Raw genomic sequence first — 17,308 nt, 5'->3', positions numbered from 1 at the left:
AAAATAGTATGCAGTATATACTGTGTAGTAATCAATAATTAGTATGCTAGTTTTCCATTCTAAAAGCAGCCTATGACTTTATGCATACACTGATGCTGCATGTCTGTTTACAGGCATTCATTCTAGTTTAATTCAGATATCACCTGTTTTTTTTCTCTCCAGCAGGTGGAGCTGGAAACATTGTGCAAGATGTAAGAACCGAAAACACACTTTTTAATCATGACGACCCCCTCACCCTCTTCTAAACTATAGGAATACATCACGTGCCCCCCAAACACACACACACACACACACACACACACACACACACACACACACACAGGAAAACCAACGGAAGTGACACGCACACACATCATCACACTACTAGGTGTGTCAGGTAATAAGTGTATGGGCATACTGCAACTGTGTACAAAATAGGGCTTAAACTCTTAAAAATGTTATGTAACATTCATAAAATATTGTCCATTCATGTGAGGTTAAACTCACTTCACTAATACTCATTTGTCTGTATGTCTCTCAGCCCGCTGTCTGGGTGTAAGGTGTGCAGGGGTGTGCTCTTTAAGGGAAGATGTCAGCCGTCTTCCCCCCCGATGGGATGATGGAGGGGGAGGGCACCCTGTCCACCGACGGTCTCGCAAGCACCCGTGGTAAAAGTAGCCCGTCAGCGCCCGCTAAAGACATCAACGTAGACGGTACAGAACCTGACGAGAACCTTTCACAGGATGCACAGGTAACAGGACACACTCCTCGAGGGGTACAGTGTTTCTGTCAAAACTTGAAATTTGTATAAAGTACTTATTACCATTATATGGAACCATATGTGTGGGATAATCATAAACCCCTGCAAAGGATTATTGTTAACAAAGTGAAAATAAAGAGTCTTTTGACCCCTCTTTTGCAACCATGAAATAGGTTTGAAAATGTTGCTTTAGAAATGGTGCACCCCTCATAGGTAGATAAACAATGCAGCAAAAAACACATTATTGCACTAATAATACAGTAAAATATAGACCTTTTGTTTCTTGGCTTAACTTTATTTTTCTATGGTATGACTGACATTTCTGTGGAACTGCTCACACACACACACACACACACACACACACACACACACACACACACAGAGTAATCGATTACTTGAGATTAAGAATTTATGTTCAACCTTCAACTTTTAAACCGGTTTTTCTTATGAAAAAATTAGGATTTTGTATAAACAACAACATCTAGATTAAAAAATGACAAAACATTTGCACTCACACAGAAACACATTCTAAGACTTCTGAAGTGAAATGATCGCTTTAAATAATGACTATTTCTTTAACCTTTGTGTTGTATTCATTTAGTGCCAACACATTTTGTGTTCCCGGTCAAAAATGACCGGCCCAACTAAGATTGTTTATAAAGCATTAAATCTTTTTATCAACTTCTTTTTTAGTAATTATTTTGTACTCCTTTTTTGAATATATTTTGAATATATATATATATATATATATATATATATTGATAGAAGGATTAATTAAACTGATCTCATACCGGGCTACTGGGAGGCACTCCATGCAGAAAAATGATAATATATTAATTACAGAATAAATTAATAACCACTTGCTTGATCTGAACAAAATATGTGTCATTTTAAAGCTTAGAATCTGGACTTTACATGCATATAGCTGATCTTACCAATTCTTAAATAATGCTTTTTAATTTGCTGACAAATAAGAACTGTTTCGTTCTCCTCATTTGCAAATTTGTGATCACAACAATTATATTCAGAGTTGATAAAAACATTAAAAAGAGGAGATATCCATGTGTTATATATCGTTGGAAAGATCTCAATTAGTAAAATGCAATGAGCAAATTTGTTTCACTCAGAGGTCAAACTGCAGTGAGTTTTAGTGTAAAACAATTCCTACAGACATACATAAATATAATAAACAGAAGTGTTTTTTGTTACGTTTTTCATATTTAATATAGAATGACATATCGTAACTTACAGCAGACTAGCCCAATTCAAATGAGCCCAAATGCAACATAAAATTAAATATTCCTCAAAGAGTGTAGATGGAAAGATGATGCACAAAAGGGTGCTTGCACACTTGTGTGTGTGTGTGTGTGTGCACATGTCAGAGGACACATATGTGCTCATCTAAAGGATTGTGATGCTCCTGAACACTCAATATTTCTGTACTTTGTAGTCTAATCCATTCATTTCCAATGGCCGGTCATTTTTGACCGGCAACACAGCAAGTGTAACAAAGTGAAATAAAACCAATAAAATGTAAAGAAAATGGTCCAAATTGGTCCATATGTGAAGAAAATCCAAGAATTTTATTCCAATTGGATTAAGTAAAAAAAAAAAAAAAAAAAAAAAAACGTTGTCCGGGTCAAAATGACCGGAACACAACATAAGGGTTAATTATGTATTAATAATGCATCCGCAGCACCAATCAATGCAATTGTGAAAAAAGGTGTGAGAACCAGTTTCATTGTTTCTCACGGCAGGAAAATGCACAAAGGAAAATGTAATTGCAATAATCAGTTAGTGTTTTTACTACTCGATTATTTAAAGCCGAATGAGTACTCGATTAATCGATTGCTCGTGCACATCCCTAGTATTAATAAGCATGAAATAATTTAAAGCTTGACTTATTTGTGTGAATGCAACATACGGAATTCCAAGTGATGTAAACAATGTAATTTAATAACTTAAAATGTCCTGCAGTGCAACATGCTATATCAAACTAAAACTATTCTAACAATTCTTTCATAGTTATTATCAGCTCTTTTGACTACATGGAATATTTGAACTTTTAAAAGTTCATTTGCGGCTTTGAAGGAGTATTGAAATACATCTAAAAGTGACAAAAATAGTTAAAGACTGAAACAATATGGTAACCAGGGTCAGAAAATTAGGGGCCTTTTATAAAGGTAAAATGCCCCTGAAAATCAAATCCAGAGGGCAAATAATTGCCCCTTAACCTCACAAGTTACAGCACCTAAAATAAACACTTTCCTTTATATTCTGTATACAGTTTAACCTAAAATCTTCATGTTGGAAAAAAGGTCCATATCGTTTCAATGCAAGTTGCAGTTTTGTTTGGGGTTAAAGTTCATTAACGTGGGACTCATTGGAGTCACTAATATATTTTGTATTTTTGTTTGTCCTGCAGAGACGCTGTCAGAATCATGGTCACACTAGGAAACGAGCCAAGGTAAAAACACTCGCACTTGTGTCAGTGGTTTAATCCTTTCAACCAAATGCATTGCTCAAGTATGACGGACGAGCGTGCAAAAATACACAAATGCTTGTGGGTTTAACGAGCAACTCAAAGGCAGAGCTTGTAGCAGTTAGCTGAGTTTGTAACCTACATGACTGATTTGTCATTGAATAATGTCTCTTAATATCCCTTCTGTTGTCTAAAGTCAGTTGTGTTTTTTTTGGGGGGGGGGGGGGGACGAATCTCAGTTGCCTCCATGTCTGAGATCGTCAACCCACGCATCTTATCACGTGGCTTGTTGAGCGTGTTGCCACGGAGACATAGCGCGTGTGGAGGCTTCACGCCAACCACCGCGGCATCCACGCTCAACTCACCACATGCCCCACTGAGAGCGAGAACCACATTATAGCGACCACGAGGAGGTTACCCCATGTGACTCTACCCTCCCTAGCAACCATGCCAATTTGGTTGCATAGCAGACCTGACTGGAGTCACTCAGCACGCCCTGGGATTCAAACTAGCGAACTAGCGAACTCCAGGGGTGGTAGCCAGCGTCTTTACCACTGAGCTACCCAGGCCCCCCTAAAGTCAGGTGTTCATAAGAAAATAAATTTAAAAAAAAAGAAACATTTAATTGTAATTAGGCATAGCACAGATGAGTCTCTCTCGATAACATGCGCTCATTTAAAGATGCTGTTTTAAAATGCCAGATTTCCTTAAAGAGACAGTACCGGTTTTCAGCACATGTTCAACACATCAATGTAAATACCTGTAGTGCAACATATATGTTATACATGTACAACATATAATATATGCAATATCATATTGAGTAAATACATTGATTTGTTTACTTTTAAAAGCTAAAATGTGACCAAAAGGATGAAACTAATTGGTCAAATTTATATTTTCATATTCGACCTAGTTAGAAGGTCCCCTGTATAATTATCTGCATTCGCTTAGAGAGAATTTATTTAATATGTGAGCAAATAGAACATTATAACTATACCCATATGAATCTATACTGAATCGGGAAATCTGCATCAATACCCAGCCCTATTTCAGAATATTCAAGAATAAATTTAGGAAGGGACCTGACTTGAAGTGAACATTTTAAGGCTTTAAAAAAATTAAAAAGATGCAAATTTTACTAATCCTTTCTGCGCAAACGTGACTTTTCTAATTCACTTTTTGGAATCCCGTAAAGCGTGATATTTTGAACATTTTTCTTCTGCAGAAATTCTCTGAGATTTGTTTTTTGGTGTGTTTGTGAATTGTCCATTTCCTTGTGTATCTCCAACCCCCTCATCTGCTCCCTTTATCTCAGTCTAACGCAAAGCTGAAGCTGGTGAGGAGTCTCGCAGTTTGTGAAGAATCATCAGGACCGTTTTTAACCGATGGACCTCCAGAATCACAGGTAGACTCACACACGGACACTTTCAGTACAGCAGTGAAATTAAACACCTATGTGTGTGGTCCTCGTAGCTCTTTGAAGGATGATTTTTAAAGAAGGATACATTATTTAAACATGTAACAAGAACTTTGTAAACCATCCATCAATGCAAAAACACATTCAATGTTTGTAATGTTGACTCTGTTGTAAACCTCCCTAGAATTGTTAAACGAACTTTAAGATCAAACCATTTATGTCGTTATCATTGCAATTAAGTTTTGTTTAACTTAACCACAACCCTGTAGGACATTATACAGCTTCACATCAGCTGTCCATCTGACAAAGAAGAGGAGAAATCATCAAAAGATGAGTATGAGAATGAAGAGAGGGAAAAGAAGGATAAAACTCCACGCAAGATGCTTTCCCGCGGTAAGACACACTCGCTCTTTCTGTTTTATGCTGATTTGGTCAATAGCAATCATTACTATTATTATTATTAATACATCCTAATATGATCTTCATCTAGTTAATATATTAGGATGGTCTTCACCTAAAGGAATGACAACTGTGTCTTGTTTCTCGTGTTTGTCTCCCTTCACCCTCCTATTGCGTTCGGGTCATTTTTGACCCAGTAGAGGTAAATCATAATACCACATACGGGACTACCAAAGACTACTAAAAGGAACAGAATTAAATTTTTTCAGATTTTTAGAAGGAATTGTTTAAGAGAGATAACCATTTGTATAAAATTATTATAAAATTTTATAAAACTGTATAAAATCTTTTGTGTTCCCGGGTCAGTTTTGGCTTTAGACATGATATTGTGCAGATATTTTCGTACATTTATGAATTCGATTTTTCTTAAACACTTACATTTAGCCTCTTTCCCATACTCTTACACACACTATTTTGTCTCAAAATGGGACTGCATCTTGTTTACAAACACACACACACACACACACACACACACACACACACAGTCACATACAGTCACACACACACAGTCACATACAGTCACTCACACACAGTCACACACACACACACACACAAACACACACACAGTCACATACAGTCATACACACAAACACATATACAGTCTCACACACACATACACACACACACAGTCACATACAGTCTCACACAAACACACACACATGAACAGTCATACACATACAGTCTCACACACACACACACACACATACAGTCTCTCTCTCTCTCACACACACACACACACACACACAGTCACATACAGTCTCACACAAACACACACATGTACAGTCTCACACACACACATACAGACACACACACACACACACATACAGTCTCTCTCTCTCACACACACACACAGTCACATACAGTCACACACACACACACAGTCTCACACACACACACACACACATACAGTCTCTCTCTCACACACACACACATACAGTCTCTCTCTCTCACACACACACACATACATTCTCTCTCACACACACACACACACACACACACACACACACACACACAGTCATACACACAAACACATATACAGTCTCACACACACATACACACACACAGTCACATACAGTCACATACACAGTCACATACACATACATACGGGGGCAGTGGTGGCTCAGCGGTTAAGGCTCTGGGTTACTGATCAGAAGGTTGGGAGTTCAAGCCCCAGCACCACCAAGATGCCACTGTTGGGCCCCTGAGCAAGGCCCTTGACCCTATCTGCTCCAGGGGCGCCGTATCATGGCTGACCCTGCACTCTGACCCCAGCCTAGCTGGGATATGTGAAAAAGAAGAAGAGACATACAGTCTCTCTCTCACACACACACACAGTCTCTCTCTCACACACACATACAGTCTCTCTCTCTCACACACACACACACACACACACACACAGTCACATACAGTCTCACACAAACACACACATATACTGTCTCACACATACACATACAGTCTCACACACAGACACACACACACACACACACATACAGTCTCTCTCTCACACACACACACATACAGTCTCTCTCTCACACACACACATACATTCTCTCTCTCACACACACACACACACACAGTCACACACACACACACACAGTCTCACACACACACACAGTCTCTCTCTCACACACACACACATACAGTCTCTCTCTCTCACACACACACACACACACACACAGTCACATACAGTCTTACACAAACACACACACATATACTGTCTCACACATACACACAGACACACACACACACAGTCACATACAGTCTCACACAAACACACACACATATACAGTCTCACACACAGACACACACACACACACACATGCAGTCACACACATACAGACACACACACACATACAGTCACACACACAGAACTGACAAAACAGATGTAAGAAACACAACAAAGAATATCAAAGGACAGACTGCCCAAATGGAGGTGTGGCAAGAGTAAAAGTTCAAGCACACATAGTCTGAATTAGAGTTGAAGGAAGAAAAGTCCACATTTTACTCTACAGACTGATCTGATAATGATCACTCTTTAACATTCAGCATTTCATGCAATAAACAGAATAAAGTTTGTTTAAATACATTGTATACAAGTACAGATGTTGTGTAGTTGTTCTGATGTTGTTTGGTTGGAAAACAAAATTGATTTGGTTGCGTAGATTTTGATTACGGAGTTGTTTTTCAGCAGTAATGAATAATTCATTAATATGGAAGTTAACAGGAGAATTACTAGAAATGCTCACTTTAAATAGTTATATAAATTTAATGCAATGTTATATTCAAATGAAATTTCATATAAACCTTGATAAAAAATATATCTTCACATGCATCACACTGGTTTAGCTGTAGTTAATGCATATTTTGAAATATCAGAAATTCTTTAACTTTTCTAAATAAAATAAACACTGACATCATACATAAGAACAATTATATTTTTCCATGAACATGCCAAAAATATAGATTTTTTACATATGAACAGCTTAGATGTTAACAATGAGCTACAATATGGTTTTTGATGAAAACATAATTTAATTATGAATGTTTTAAAAGCTTAAAACTCCACCGTGAATGCGAAAGGTGTATGCAATAGGAGGGTTAATAAGAAAAACAGCTCCATAGCTCTTTTTCAAAACCCTAGTGAGCTATCTACCTAGACAGCATTTTTTAGGCATCATAGTCGCACTTGCAGACGTAAGGCAGCATCACATGTGTCCTTCACATGACAACTGCTTGAAAAAAAATGGTGGATGACTCAAGAGAAATATCGGCTAAATGCATATATATTTAGCATTGATACCTTTTGGTATTGAAAGAAATCGTTCAATCTCATTAGAAATACACTATTTCACCCATAAGGTGTGTAGACGGTGTGTTTTTATGCTTTCAAGGCAAGTCAGTGCACTTATAAATCAGTCACTTATAAATGATTTTCCATTTCAGTTATGATGCTGCCTTAGAAGTCAGCTGCCTATGTAGGCATTCACTAGGTTTTGCTAAGTAACATTGTAAGCAAGTGATGCAATAAAACTAGAAAGCTCCCATTGCAATCATTAAGGCAAGCTTCACTGGAAGTGCACAATGTCACAGCTTCTTTGATTATAATGCTTGCTAGTTTGTGTCTCATTTGTTTGCGGAGCAGATGGGATGCAGCTGGGAATTAATTTCACCATTTTTGCTCTTGCAGACTCTAGTCAGGAGTACACTGATTCCACAGGGATTGATGTGCATGAGTTCCTGGTGAACACACTGAAAAACAACCCCAGGTACAACAGACGTCTGTCCTGAAGCTGCAGACACAACAGTGATATCTGACACCTGCGAGCGTCTCAGCACTGTCAACGGCACATTTCACAAGCGGTTGTCTTTGCTTACACGAGTTTTTCTTCATCTTACACGAGTTTTTCTTCATCAGACTCATTCTCTGGCTGCGTCCCAATTCACATACTATCAGTTCTAAAATCTTAAGGCTACAAATAAGTGAGTCCTAAATCAAAGTGGTAAAAATAGAAAGCTAAACGTGCCAGGATGGCATATTATTTCCAGTGGATTTTCCACTTTCCCATCACTAGTGAAGCACATAATAAAAGTGCATTGTGCATAATGTAAATATACTAATTGGGATGCAACATCTGCCTCCATTTTTTTTCTCCAGGCATTTTCTTGACTAATTTTTGGCTCTAAATTTGCTGTGCCTCTTTCAGAGACAGAATGATGCTGCTCAAGTTGGAACAGGACATGCTGGAGTTCATTAATGATGAAAAGTAAGCCTACTGTGTTTGATATTTGGGGCCCCCTGTTGGTGCCTTGAGGGCATTGCAGTGATATAGTTGTTTTAGGTTTCTTGACGTTTAACGGTAACTATCCGTTTAATAAAATCTGATTGGTTGAGCCATACAAACTGCTTTGAAATCACTAATGCACAACTTCGAATGGCTTATTGCTTGAACATTAATTGAACTCAAACAGATTTTTCAGTGTTCATTATTTGTGTTGTGCTCAGGTTGTGTTTCTGCATGTGTATTTTCAGTAATCAGTACAAGAAGTTTCCTCAAATGACCTCGTATCATCGCATGCTGCTGCATCGAGTGGCTGCCTATTTCGGCATGGACCACAACGTGGACCAAACGGGCAAAGCGGTCATCATCAACAAGACCAGCAACACACGCATGTAAGAGAGACGGAACGGTCACAATGCAGCTTCTGTGATGATCAACACACTTAAAGACACTCCCTGTCTCTCTCTCTGTATGTGTTTCAGCCCTGAGCAGAGGTTTTCTGAGCACATTAAAGACGAGAGGAACATCGACTTCCAGAAGAAGTTCATCCTGAAGCGAGACGATGCCAGCATGGATAAAGATGATAATCAGGTATGTCTGTTATTGTAATTCCATTTACTGTCACCCTATTCTGTACGTCTGCTGGCTAACAGAGAATTGCTGCCTCTTTAAAGGGAATTGCACTTTTTTCCTCCTCTGAAACGTTTGGAAAACTGTCTGATAGTTGTAATATCTAGTAGACCTTTATTCTTCAAAATGTCGGAAAACAATCTGTGTTGTACAGTCTTGTATTTCTGAAATGACGTCTCTGCTGTTTCCGTCGCGGTCTCTCTCGTGCTCAGATCCGGGTACCGCTGCAGGACGGCCGTCGCAGTAAGTCCATCGAGGAGCGAGAAGAGGAGTACCAGCGCGTCAGAGATCGCATTTTTGCACGAGAAGTAAGCGCTAACTGAGCTGTCACAAACATGGGCTTGAAAGCATTTAAAATGCAGTATTGGTGTTTAGGTTACTGTATATGCCATTCTGCTCAATATTGTTGAGTTCATAAAATAAACAAGTATTTGCACAAATGTACTATTGCATTTGGAACTGTAATTTGAAGATGTATTTTTATTTCTATTTTTAGTCCTCTCAAAATGGATACATCAATGATAACAGGTAAGATACACATGCACCAAGTCTGTCTGCTAGTTAATACACAACATAACATCTACAGTTTAATCCAGTTTTATTAGTTTGTGGAAGAGGCATTGGACCAAATATAATTCATTACAATTATTATTATTATTATTATTATTAATTATAAATAAAATTAATTGTTGGGTCTTTTAATGCCACAGTTGCCATTTATACTAACAACAATATTACTTTTTATTTTATTTTACTTTTTTATATTAAATATTAATTGTAGGGTCTTTTAACCCCCCCGTTGCCATTTATACTAACAAAAAATATTATTTTTATTTTATTTTATTTATAAATATTCATTGTAGGGTCTTTTAACCCCCCAGTTGCATTTTATACCAACAAAATAATGTTACTTTTTATTTTTTTTTGTATATAAATATTGATTGTAGGGTCTTTTAACCCCCCATTTGCCATTTATACTAACAAAAAATATTATTTTTATTTTATTTTATTTATAAATATTCATTGTAGGGTCTTTTAACCCCCCAGTTGCCATTTATACTAACAAAAAATATATTTTTATTTTATTTTATTTATAAATATTCATTGTAGGGTCTTTTAACCCCCCAGTTGCGTTTTATACCAACAAAATAATGTTACTTTTTATTTTTTTTGTATATAAATATTGATTGTAGGGTCTTTTAACCCCCCATTTGCCATTTATACTAACAAAAAATATTATTTTTATTTTATTTTATTTATAAATATTCATTGTAGGGTCTTTTAACCCCCCAGTTGCGTTTTATACCAACAAAATAATGTTACTTTTTATTTTTTTTGTATATAAATATTGATTGTAGGGTCTTTTAACCCCCCATTTGCCATTTATACTAACAAAAAATATTATTTTTATTTTATTTTATTTATAAATATTCATTGTAGGGTCTTTTAACCCCCCCAGTTGCCATTTATACTAAAATATTATTTATATTTATTTTATTTATAAATATTCATTGTAGGGTCTTTTAACCCCCCCAGTTGCCATTTATAGTAAAAAAAAATATTATTTATATTTATTTTATTTATAAATATTCATTGCAGGGTCTTTTAACCCCCCCAGTTGCCATTTATACTAAAATATTATTTATATTTATTTTATTTATAAATATTCATTGTAGGGTCTTTTAACCCCCCCAGTTGCCATTTATAGTAAAAAAAATATTATTTATATTTATTTTATTTATAAATATTCATTGCAGGGTCTTTTAACCCCCCCAGTTGCCATTTATACTAAAATATTATTTATATTTATTTTATTTATAAATATTCATTGTAGGGTCTTTTAACCCCCCAGTTGCCATTTATACTAACAAAAAATATTATTTTTATTTTATTTTATTTATAAATATTCATTGTAGGGTCTTTTAACCCCACAGTTACCATTTACAGTAACAAAAAAATATTACTTTATTTGTTTTTTAATAAATATTCATTGTAGGGTCTTTTAACCCCCCCAGTTGCCATTTATACTAAAATATTATTTATATTTATTTTATTTATAAATATTCATTGTAGGGTCTTTTAACCCCACAGTTACCATTTACAGTAACAAAAAAATATTACTTTATTTGTTTTTTAATAAATATTCATTGTAGGGTCTTTTAACCCCCCCAGTTGCCATTTATAGTAAAAAAAAATATTATTTATATTTATTTTATTTATAAATATTCATTGCAGGATCTTTTAACCCCACAGTTGCCATTTATACTAACAAAAAAAGTACTTTTTATTTTTTATTTTTTTTTGGATACCATGAAATACCATGATAATGCCCTTGTACATACAGTAAACACATTGGTACATAAAGATGATAATCATTTAGTTTCATGGTATTGCCGTCTAAAACCCTAACTGGATCATGGTACTGCCACAGTACTTCATAAGGCTATAAGGCTAAATTTCTAATATATAATGTATTCAGAAATACATAATTTTGCGTGCTGGACATAATACATCAGTTTGTTCAATACTGATAACCTAAGTCTTACAGCACACAGTTATGAGTTTCTTAAACTTTGCCGTATTTTATATAGTATCAAGTCGATTAAATTATGGAACGCTGAGAAAAGGTGGAAAAAAAATGACAAAGGCACTTTGCCTGCAGTTCTTTACCTTTAACCACAAGACTTATTTCATATCAAATCAGATGACTGTAGAATGATTGTAGTTTTCATTTACGGGCCCCACAAACGCACACACACTTCCTATAACCTGCGGCCACTGTTTTCTTCAATGTGACCCCTACAGAATGTCCACTGACGGCTACTCCTCATCCTCCCAAAAGAGGAGGCAGATCTTTAGGTACTGTCTCTGCTGTGTGTTGCCATGCGCATCTCCGTGGTGACCGTTTGTTGCTTTGCGTTGGCTCAGTTGCTAGGGGCCCGTGCATGGCTGCTCTGTGGTTCAAACGTTCTGATAATGAAAAAAAAATACATTATTGCACTCTGATATGCAACTGCATTTTGATATGTGTATGCGTATGTGTGTGTGTGTATGTTTTTGAGTGTCATATTCCAGTCGCTAGGGTTGGGCGGTATGACTAAAACCTTCAGTATCTTTTGTATATCACAGCATTTTATATGATTGGTCAAGATTACGATCAAATCACATATTTCAAATCAATGAAGCAATGAAGTCAGACAACAGTGGTATCATAAATTGTTCATCTGTTGCTCAGATCATGCTGAGAAACATTACTTTCCAGGTCGGTATGCACGTTCTCGAGTTTCAGGGTTCCCACGTGTCCTGGAAAACCTGGAATTTTGCAATGCGGTTTTCCAGTCATGGAAAATTAGAAAAATACCAAAATATCCTGGAAAATAATTATTTGTCCTGGAAAATATTTTAGTATAATAAATCGGTTTGACGGTGTAGCTGGTAGATCGGGACTCGGAATAGGGGTCAAATACACAAATACACACCCTCATGATTGATTACATCAGTGGCCAATCGCGTGCTTGGCTACAGCAGCGCATGCACAGCATGAAGCGGCATTCGTGAATCATCTCATTCATATACAAACAGAATGACCTGGTACATGTACCGACCAACTGAATGCATCGGCATGTGAGTCTACCTTCTTCAACATGGAGAGAAAAGGGCGGAAGAGCTATTAATGTGTAAAAGTGACTGATGTTTATACACGTTGAGGGGCTTTCACATGACTCGCATTAGCGCTGCCGAAAACATTGAAGTCTATGAAGTTGTTTTTCACACACATTTTTGCCTCACAAATGATGTCTTTGAGAGTACAGAGCTACAGATATATTTTAAAACTATCTAAATTTATGAAGAGATATTTAATGTCTCATAATTCATTTTAATTATTACTTTATCGTTTCCGAGTATCCAGAGACCCCAGTTATTGAACTACAGTAATTACATTCACCAAAAACAAAAAACGCTAAGACCTAACCATAAACGAGTCCTCTTTTTACTTCTTGCAATCAAAGCAATTTACATTTTTGCTCTTCCAAATACCTCCCACTTTCTTGCATGGCAAGCTCGTAAATTCGCCCCTCCGTGACGCTTTCTGCAATGCTTGTCATGTGGAGGGCAAAGTGCCGCTTGATGCTGGCGTTGAGCGGAGCGTTGATGCCTCGACTCATTTCATGTGAAATGCGCTTTACAATGATGAAAGGACATTATTCAAACTTTATTATTAATCTTTTCTGATAAAAGTCATGCTCATCAGTTTAAATACTGTAGGAAAATGATACAGTAGATCTGCTTTATTCTTATAATGCTTAAATACTATAAAGTCTCTTGGCAGATTTCGGTCGTGAACATGACTCGCTCATAGCACATAAGACGCTCATTTGTCACCGCCTAGTGGCATCTCCAGAAGTGGTCACTAAACTAATCAATTAATGAAACTGAACAAATTTGTGAAACAGAAGCAAGCCACAACAACCCTTTATTTTTGCAGCTAATTCTGCACAATTGTGCAGATAATTATCTATACTTAAATCCTTAAAATAGCTTAAGTTGGTGCTTTTAGCATATTCTTAAAAAAAAAAAAAACATGTCCGTGGATCTGTGATTGTCTCAACTTTTTCAACCCTTATAAGAGTTATAAACTTTAGACAATGATGACAGTCGGACCACTGATTTAAAAATAATGAATTCACACTGGGTTGTTATCGTGGTGATTCTTAATACCTCAGGATGTGAATTAATTTTTAATAATTCAACGATTGGAGTCAGTTTAAACTGCGGTTACCACATGTAGCATGCGGAAAACACGGAATCCGCAATAAAACGCAGAATGTCATGGGATATGACACATTTGGATGAAAATGAATGTTTGAATGTACAGTTAATTAAAATTGGGAAATGTCCGAGTGTGATAATTAAACTAAAAACGTTTCTGATTTAATTGAATAAATAAATAATCTCCAAGTGATGCGTGCTTCAAAATGAATATGTAGAGCCGGCCGCTCATACACTGAAAACACGTCATCATGATCATCAGAGACTGAGATCACTCTGAAGTGCACAGCACATACAGACTACATATTTATTTAATTGAATCACGGCTTTATGGGGATTAATAATCACACTGGGCCATGGAGCAAACTGCTTATCTGGAGGTGAGAAACAAACAGTAACACCAAAATAAAAGTCTTTTTGCTTAAATATTACCCTTGTTGGATGCATTAAAATGTCCTGGAAATGTGTGCCTTTAAAAGAGTGGGAACCCTGAGTTTGACTGTCAGGTGATGTCTGTATTTAAAAGGTGATTGGCTCTTTTACCTCCAAGGTGGGACTTCCTTTTCTACATCCGCCGTAGTGGGTGTTCCAATTTCTCCCATTTATTTTAATGCAAGTGCTTCATCTGGGCATAAGCAGTCTCTGTCGTTATATACCGCCATACCACTCGGCCCTACCAGTTGCTATGGTAACAAAACAGGATGTTCCAGATGTGTTGGTAGCTGTGTCATGCTGCAACAATATGTCCAATGCAAGTCTCCTCATGATGTTTCCTCATGTTACTTTTTGTTAAATAAATAAATGACATGAGTGTTGCATTTTTTGGCACGTCTACCTGCATCAGTGTCAAATGTGTGAAGCTACTGGATACTGTGATTATGAATGCAGATGTGGGAAAACAGCGTATGGAAGACAGGAAATGTCATGAAATCACGCTGGTTTTGTATCTTTTTCTCGTGTGTGTGTGTCTGCTGTAAGTGCAGCTCTGAAATAGACGGTGCAGCTGCGGCTTAAAATAGCTTGTTCATTAACTGCACACACAAACACACACAGATCGAAGGGTTTGTTGGGTTTCCTGGTGGAATGATGATGTCACCAGCAGTGCTGGGCTGCAGCGTTTTCGGCTGGTTATATAGAGAATTGTATAACAGGAATCGTTGCATTATAAACAGGCCTGTACAGTGCGATCAGTTTGCTCATGTGCGATTAAAAATTATAATATGCGATTTCAGTACATGTGCATGTGTGCGATTTAAGTGTCATTTCCTCCTACGAGGACCATTCCTGCATGAATATAAAATCTGATGTGATCAATAAAATTCTGAGAAACTTTAATGAGATTTAGACATATTTAGACGAACACTACAGTGGGATGATTTAGATTAGTAGTCGATATTCTTAAACCATTACAAATAGTACGGTAATAAAAAAAGTTATTAAAAATCTAAATACTATTATTATTTATTAAATAGGGGGAAAATGCCCAGTTAAATTATGTCATATTACAAGGGTGTTGCAGCACCATGGTTTATCTTGAGATATATATTTATAGTAATGAAAACATATAATTATATCGAATAGCTCATTACAAATAAGACAATCACAGTGGTACACTGAAATATTTGTTATTTATATTTTTGAAGTAAATAGAGCGGAAAAATGAAGTACTTTTGAGTATGTTAGTTTAAGTCTGAACCTGAAAATATGAAGCACATTCTACATTTATACTCTATTCACAAATGTAAAAATTAACTCTCTAACTTGTATGTAAATATTCTTTATGATTGTTTATTTCTACAATGCGTCATCATGTATCAGTCCTTAAGTAGAAAACCTTGTTATATTTATTTGCTAATTTGAGTAAATATCACAGGGAAATAAAGTACATTTTACTTAACTTTTCGAAGCTGCTGTTTCCAGCATGCACCAGGTTTGAATAATTAATGAGCTTGTATGGTTTTATTGTCTGTAGGTTTATTTACACTACTATTATTATTATTATTATTATTATTATTATTTCCTCCCCAATTTGGAATGCCCAATTCCCAATGCGCTCTAAATCCTCGTGGTGGCGTAGTGACTCGCCTCAATCTGGGTGGCGGAGGACGAATCTCAGTTGCCTCCGCGTCTGAGACCGTCAATCCGTGCATCTTATCACGTGACTTGTTGAGCACGTTACCGCGGAGACGTAGCGCGTGTGGAGGCTTCACGCTATTCTCCGCGATCCACGCACAACTCACCACACGCCCCACCGAGAACAAACCATATTATAGCGACCACGAGGAGGTTACCCCATGTGACTCTACCCTCCCTAGCAACCGGGCCAATTTGGTTGGTAACCGTCATTGTGTTTTGTGCACCAAATGTTGAGGTCTGCGTGCGCAGCTCTTTATCATGATTCTATAACCTGAAATGCAAGGTGATGCTGTCTTATAGACTACATAGCATGCATTAAAGGAATAGTTCTCCTAAAAATTAAAATCCTCTCATGATTGACTCACCTTTAAGCTATCCCAGATGTTTAGGACTTTCCTTCTTCAGCAGAACCGAAGTGAAGATTTTTATAAGCACATTGCAGCTCTGTTTGTCCATACAATGAAAGTGAACGGGTGCCATTAGACTGCTGGCTGTTTGACGGTCCAAAAGTCATATTTAGGCAGTATAAAAGTAATCCACAGGACTCCAGTCGATCAAAGAATGTCTTCTGAAGAAAATAAATGCATAATTAAAACTTTATTAACTTTTTTTTATTAACTCCTGCTAGCAGTGGACGCAATACAGAGCTGTCGCGTGACGGAAGCATGATGGAGCATTTACGCGAGAAGTCAGAAGCAGGCGCTTTGTTTACAACAGAAGAATGAACGTCACGTGAGAGTTAGGTCATTTCAAACAGCGCTGGATGGTAGAAACTATTTAAAGTTAAAAACGTTTTAATTATTGATTTATTCCTTACATAAACCTATCGATTTGCTGCTGAAGACATTAACTGATCGACTTTATTTTTTTTATAATAAGCTCATCTTGTATGTTTG

At 36.7% G+C, this 17,308-nt stretch overlaps 1 protein-coding gene across 8 annotated transcripts in view; it reads left to right on the top strand.

The window, feature by feature from the left end:
• The window catches only part of LOC127445764 (R3H domain-containing protein 2-like), a 76,533-nt gene that overhangs the window by 39,670 nt on the left and 19,555 nt on the right, over window positions 1–17,308 (top strand). For 2 of the 8 annotated variants that reach the window (XM_051706052.1, XM_051706057.1), the window contains exons 2-13: window positions 163–191; window positions 521–730; window positions 3,165–3,206; window positions 4,537–4,626; window positions 4,908–5,031; window positions 8,285–8,363; window positions 8,802–8,861; window positions 9,128–9,268; window positions 9,359–9,467; window positions 9,719–9,814; window positions 10,003–10,034; window positions 12,312–12,365. In XM_051706052.1, the coding sequence (XP_051562012.1) occupies window positions 569–730; window positions 3,165–3,206; window positions 4,537–4,626; window positions 4,908–5,031; window positions 8,285–8,363; window positions 8,802–8,861; window positions 9,128–9,268; window positions 9,359–9,467; window positions 9,719–9,814; window positions 10,003–10,034; window positions 12,312–12,365 (989 nt within the window). In that variant the 5' untranslated portion in view covers window positions 163–191; window positions 521–568. Of the gene's footprint in view, window positions 1–162; window positions 377–520; window positions 731–3,164; window positions 3,207–4,536; window positions 4,627–4,907; window positions 5,032–8,284; window positions 8,364–8,801; window positions 8,862–9,127; window positions 9,269–9,358; window positions 9,468–9,718; window positions 9,815–10,002; window positions 10,035–12,311; window positions 12,366–17,308 lie in introns of all 8 variants that reach the window. The other 6 variants (XM_051706059.1, XM_051706051.1, XM_051706056.1 and 3 more) reach the window with 5 other exon arrangements.

This window comes from Myxocyprinus asiaticus, chromosome 9 (genome assembly GCF_019703515.2).
Source record: "Myxocyprinus asiaticus isolate MX2 ecotype Aquarium Trade chromosome 9, UBuf_Myxa_2, whole genome shotgun sequence".
Classification (NCBI taxonomy): domain Eukaryota; kingdom Metazoa; phylum Chordata; class Actinopteri; order Cypriniformes; family Catostomidae; genus Myxocyprinus; species Myxocyprinus asiaticus.
The sequence above is the reverse complement of the archived record's forward strand: the minus strand, read 5'-3'. Positions and strand labels throughout refer to the sequence as shown.